The 5,384-nt window shown below is 33.6% G+C and overlaps 1 protein-coding gene across 1 annotated transcript; it reads right to left on the reverse strand.

Moving 5' to 3' along the window:
• On the reverse strand, positions 1–3,742 carry LOC140865152 (glycosylinositol phosphorylceramide mannosyl transferase 1-like). The gene is made up of 5 exons (XM_073269684.1): positions 3,267–3,742; positions 2,429–2,825; positions 1,161–1,324; positions 988–1,058; positions 1–389 (listed from the first exon to the last, which is right to left on the reverse strand). Exons 1-5 carry the CDS (start codon positions 3,527–3,529, stop codon positions 229–231), a joined length of 1,056 nt encoding a protein of 351 aa, XP_073125785.1. The 5' UTR covers positions 3,530–3,742; the 3' UTR covers positions 1–228.
• Between the last annotated feature and the right edge of the window lie 1,642 nt (positions 3,743–5,384).

Raw genomic sequence — 5,384 nt, forward strand, 5'->3', positions numbered from 1 at the left:
GGATGCCATTTCGATTTTCGCATTTTCAATCAATAAATAGACCAATTTTCGAAATTTATGTAATTTTATTCTAAGATTACTAAGAAAATCATAGTCTTTAGTAAACTGGCTTTGGTAGCATAATCTTTAACCATACTATACACTGAAAACTCGATACGACCATGAGTTTCAGATACAAAAAAATAGAACGAAAAAGAAGAGATGGTGTGGTACGGAGAACTACCAAATTCACCAAAACCATTCGTGTCTTGCATCCAAAGCTTTCACGTCGGTCGATATCAAAGGCATTGCACCATATAGGGAAACAAAATCGTTGAGGCATTTATTTCTTGCGTAGCTGTGTCCCTTTAGACTGCTTATTCCTGATGAACCAATTTCGTAAATCTTCCCTGAAATATTAGGTACCCGAACGGGATTTCAGAATCCATATTAGCATCTCAATGAATTTTCAGATTAAAGCAGTCCCAAAGCCCCAAAATTATATTATAAGTCTTAGTCTTCATGTTTAACTTCAGAGATGAAATCGCATCAAACTCATCGACTCATCGTTGAAGTGGAATTATACATTCTGCATATGTTTTGCTGATTATCTAATCTAAGGGTATAAAAGATGGCAGTCATCCAGTTGGTATGTTCTCAAAGAGTAAAGCATATGGCACGAGCTTTGTTAATTATGAAGTTGGCTACTACAAGTCTACAAACTGATGCTCCTCCAAGTACTGAGGATTTACTCACCAGTCATGACCAGTACCATTATATCAAACAAGCCAATAGATTAACCAAATGATCGATTGAAATAATGGAAGCAAGAACGTAGTTGACGTATACGGTCATTTTGAAATGCTAATGCACTGTGTATAAATTTCTAAAATTTAAAATTTTGCAATTTATTCCCATGTACAGGAGGATAGAATTGTGTTAATTTTAGAGGAGAAAATCAAAAAACATGCATGTATTTATCCTACTTCTAGAAAAGAAAAATGGCACCTTTAACCCATATCGGAGGAGTTCCGCTGGCATTGGCTACTAGAAGAGACATTGCTATGTCTTCACAATTTCTGACACACCAGATATGTACAAGCAATTAACAAGCCAGCAGTTAATTGAATCAGAAAAAGTTTGAGTATATAAATGTAAGATGGCATAGGAATTAGCTGTACCTTTCATTGCTCACATAATGATGAATTGATGAAGGCATTTTGCTTGTGTACAAGTTCAAATACTTCTTGTGAAAGAATGCAGCTTTTGAGAGAACCATACTGTAGGTCCCCGTCCACCACACTGACCACCATCCTCCATATCCATAATAGGCCACACCGTTGCTCTAGAAACAGAGAAATTTTTCATGTAAAACAAGATCATCTATCCGGACAAAAGCATAGAAGTTACCCACAAATATTGAACCAGAATCTTATTCCTACAAAAATCAACTGCTTTATGTTCTTAAATCAGTATCATAGCTGATAAAAATATTTATGTTACATACACAAGCAAGATTCATCTAAAAACAATGGATCTGGCCTGATCAGAAGCATATGACTTTTTATAAGTTAAAAGAGTTCTGAAAGAAAATGTCTGACGCATATAAAAGGCAGACAAGTCCTTGTGTTGGTTATTAAATTTATAGAAATGTTTCTCGAGTAGAGCTTTGGGTAAACATAACTACGATAGTGTTTGGAAATGCTTAAAAAACGATTATGAGTTTTTCTTAACAAGCTTTAGTCAAAAAAAAAGAAGAAGTTCATAATCACTTTCTTTGAGCATTTTCAAATACTACCTACAACTACTTACTACAGGAAATGATATGTGTGGCCATCTGGAATTATTGCCCAATCATTAAAACTACTTTTTTGGAGGTGCTAAAGGAAGAACGAGTAACGATAAGCACAGACCATAAAGAAGAAATTAGAGCGCCTTAAATGAAACCTGGTTAAGGCCATCAGCTTTATTGGCCAACAGTTAATTACAGAAGCAATGAGAGAAGCCAGGGAAAGTAAAAGATTCTGACCATCATTTTATTTTAAAATGGCAATCTTGAGAACCATGTCAAGGTCCTTGTTGCTGGATCATCCCAAAAAATTTTGGGCATGATGCAACATTTCACAAACTACTCCGATCAATAATCCTAAAATCTATCACAGATATTGTTCAAATATCTTGAATCTATGGCCGAGTTTTTGCCAAACTTCCAGCCTTTTTACAGATGACTTATAGGAGAAAAATCATGGAGTAGTATTTGGTTACATCACTTTTCTCAGACAGGTGAAAATAAAACGATAGATGAAAACATCTTCAAAAAAAGAAAAGAGGAGTGAAGGAGCAATGGAAAATCAACTGTGACATGAATGCAGGTCCAATTGTCCATGATTTTAAAAAAAAAAAAGCAACAAGGGAGGGCGGATATTCAGAAATTCATAAAGCATCCAACCTCTTCATTCAGCCAATGCATGCGAGGAACAAATCCCACCATCGTTCTTGGAGCAGTTTGCCAAACAGCAAACGCAAAATCCAGGGTGCGACATGGAACAATTACATCATCATCCACTGAGAATATCGCTACAGTTCTGAGATCCTCAATTGGCTTAAATCTATTATTTAGGTTATCTTCCTCATTAAGGTCAAACCTAAAGTTTGGTTTGTGAGCCGTTTGTGACTTCGTCAACACAATATTCTTAAGATAAGCTCTTAGCTCTTCTGAAGGTGGATTGCTTTCACTCCAAACTACATGTATCGCATCAGTCCCCCCACATGATGCATAGTGAGCAACAGAATGCTTAAGCAGAGTATTCCTTTTCCAAGTGTTGATAAGAACGGTGTACCCACCTCTGGCAAAATCAACATTAAAGTTAACAATTGATTCATTATAAAGGGCTTTGGAGCTGAATTTAAGTATCTAATAAGGCTGTAATGCAATGAAATTAGTTAAAGGCGACATTTCACTTCATGTCTTACAAATTTAGAAGAAGATTACCCCTCTTAAAGAAATATCAACATCTGTCACACTATAATTAGCAACCCGTTTTTGTGAATATCAAAGCCGTCACACATATTAGGTGAACATTTCCCCAATTTCAAAAATGTTGTTGCAATTTGTAAATGTTATAACATGATTCCAAGATCACAGTCATACTGTGAAAGCTCAAAGTTCCAGCTTCACTAACTTTAACGGCAACAAGCACAATCACACAGCATCGATAACACGAATTTCCAAAATCGTTGAACTAGAATAGAGTTCATTTTCAGTCAGATCCAGGAGAATCGAGTACCTGGAATTAGAAGAGACGGACGAAGGATAGTGATGGTTCCATCCCATGAGACACGACAGTCTAGAGCTAAGCCAATAAAGAGAAGTTAAGAAGCAGAACAGTAGGAGGAGCTTGTACTTTGCGCCACCGATAAACAGTCGAAAGCGGCGGTGCAGGAGCGTCGAGCGGCCGACGTAGACACCTCGATTCGATGCTTTCTCCTTCGCCGGAGAGTAGTCGCCACCGCTCACGGCGGCTTCCCGGATGGCGATCAGTGTCGACATTTTTCAGTGTCTATCAAATCGACGGTCCCGGTCTCTTTTGTTTTCTCCCCCACGAATTTAATCGTTCAGGCAGTCGATTTGCCACCGGCAAATGGAGAGCTCAAGCCGGTGGCCGGTGGTGTAATCCCGATAAGATAATGATAAATAATAATCATTAATAATATATTTCTTTAAGACATTCAATAGTATTTTTTTCGCGATCACATGAGTTCGAATACTCGTCTTTTTGTCAATCAAACATTACATCGAGACCTCGTGTGAAAATCGGTTTAACTTAAGACCACACAATATCTTCACTTGAAAAATGAATTTATTGTTTAGGCTAAAAAAAAAAAAATCGTGTAGGATGAATTGAATATTTAGACAAAAAACATCTAGATAAATTATATATTTAGGCTAAAAAAAATCGTATAGACGATCGTCTAAACGTTTTAGCGCTAAGCGATAGATAACCGCTCGTCTACCATCTATCACTTTTTAGAACATTGTACGCTAGTACTCATCACTCAAATACTAAAACATAAATTTGGTTGGAGTATAAAAACGAAAGAAATTATATCATTTCGTGAAAAATACTTTTCTCAAAAATGATAATCCACAAATGTAGAAACCCCAATGTACTTAAAAAAAAACCCCCAATGTGAAAAGATGGTGAGGCATTAGAAGATGGGTAGATATCCGGTCACATCCGATCTATCTATATGCAGAGAGTTGAAAATAATATTTTTCATGGATTTTTTCGAATAAGTAAAATTAGTTTGTGAGATGTTTTCTTTATAGTTTTTATGTTAGGAAATTATCATCTACGAGAGCACGACAAATTCATTATCTAGAAACACAGAGCAGGAAAAAAAAAAACAAAAAGGATATCGCACTTAACCATTAAACTGAAATTTTGATCACTTTGGGCACATTGGCATGATCAATATTGATCAATCCCATGTGTTGCATGTAAAATTCGATCATGCTCTTTGGACGCATGAGACGTCAGATTTAGCAAGTGTATGGTACAAACCAAAGATGCAATTTAGTTTAAGAGTTGGGTATTTTAAGTTGTTTTTTTTTTAAACTCATTTTAAGTTGTTTTTGAATCGGTGAAATTCATGCATTTCGATTATAGTTTTTTTATTTGTAATGAGATATATATATCTTACTTATTTAAACATTAATAATATTGAGTAAAATTAAATTAAAATAATATAATTATTGAGTGAACTTGAAATGTATTTTAATTAAATAAAATAATAAAGTTTTATTTAGTCAAGTACTTTAAAAACTTTTTTTAATGTTTTATAATTGAAAAAAACTTGAAGTATATTTTTAGACAAGATTTTTGAATTTTTTTTAAATAGTGTAATAATCTAAATAGAGTCGAAAGAACAATTGATATATGTTTTTTGAAAGTTTTTAAAATTGAAGGCAATTATTGAAATCAAATCACAATACTTTCAACTTTAAAAATATTTTTATAAAATAGTTGTACAAACACATATTTATTTTTAAAATAACGTTTAAACCATTTTATAAATTTTTTTAACGTTTTCATAAATTTTAAAAAATATATAAATACTTATCCAAACGAAACTTTTATAAACATATAACTTATGGATTTGAAATTTATGGTATTGCTTCTCTAAACAATAAAAAAAATACATTTGAAATCCGTTGATTTGTGAAAGATTATGTCACGGCATATATCTAGGGATCGAAATATATTAAAGAGTGTTTGTAATCATTAAAAAATTTTGATTATTAAATATTGGCTTAAAAAATCATTAATGTGTGTTTCTTAAATTCAGATTATGTGTTAGCTTCTGCTTAACTTAATTAATATCAAGTTAAAAATTTTCAAATT

Source organism: Henckelia pumila, chromosome 4 (genome assembly GCF_033568475.1).
Source record: "Henckelia pumila isolate YLH828 chromosome 4, ASM3356847v2, whole genome shotgun sequence".
NCBI lineage: Eukaryota > Viridiplantae > Streptophyta > Magnoliopsida > Lamiales > Gesneriaceae > Henckelia > Henckelia pumila.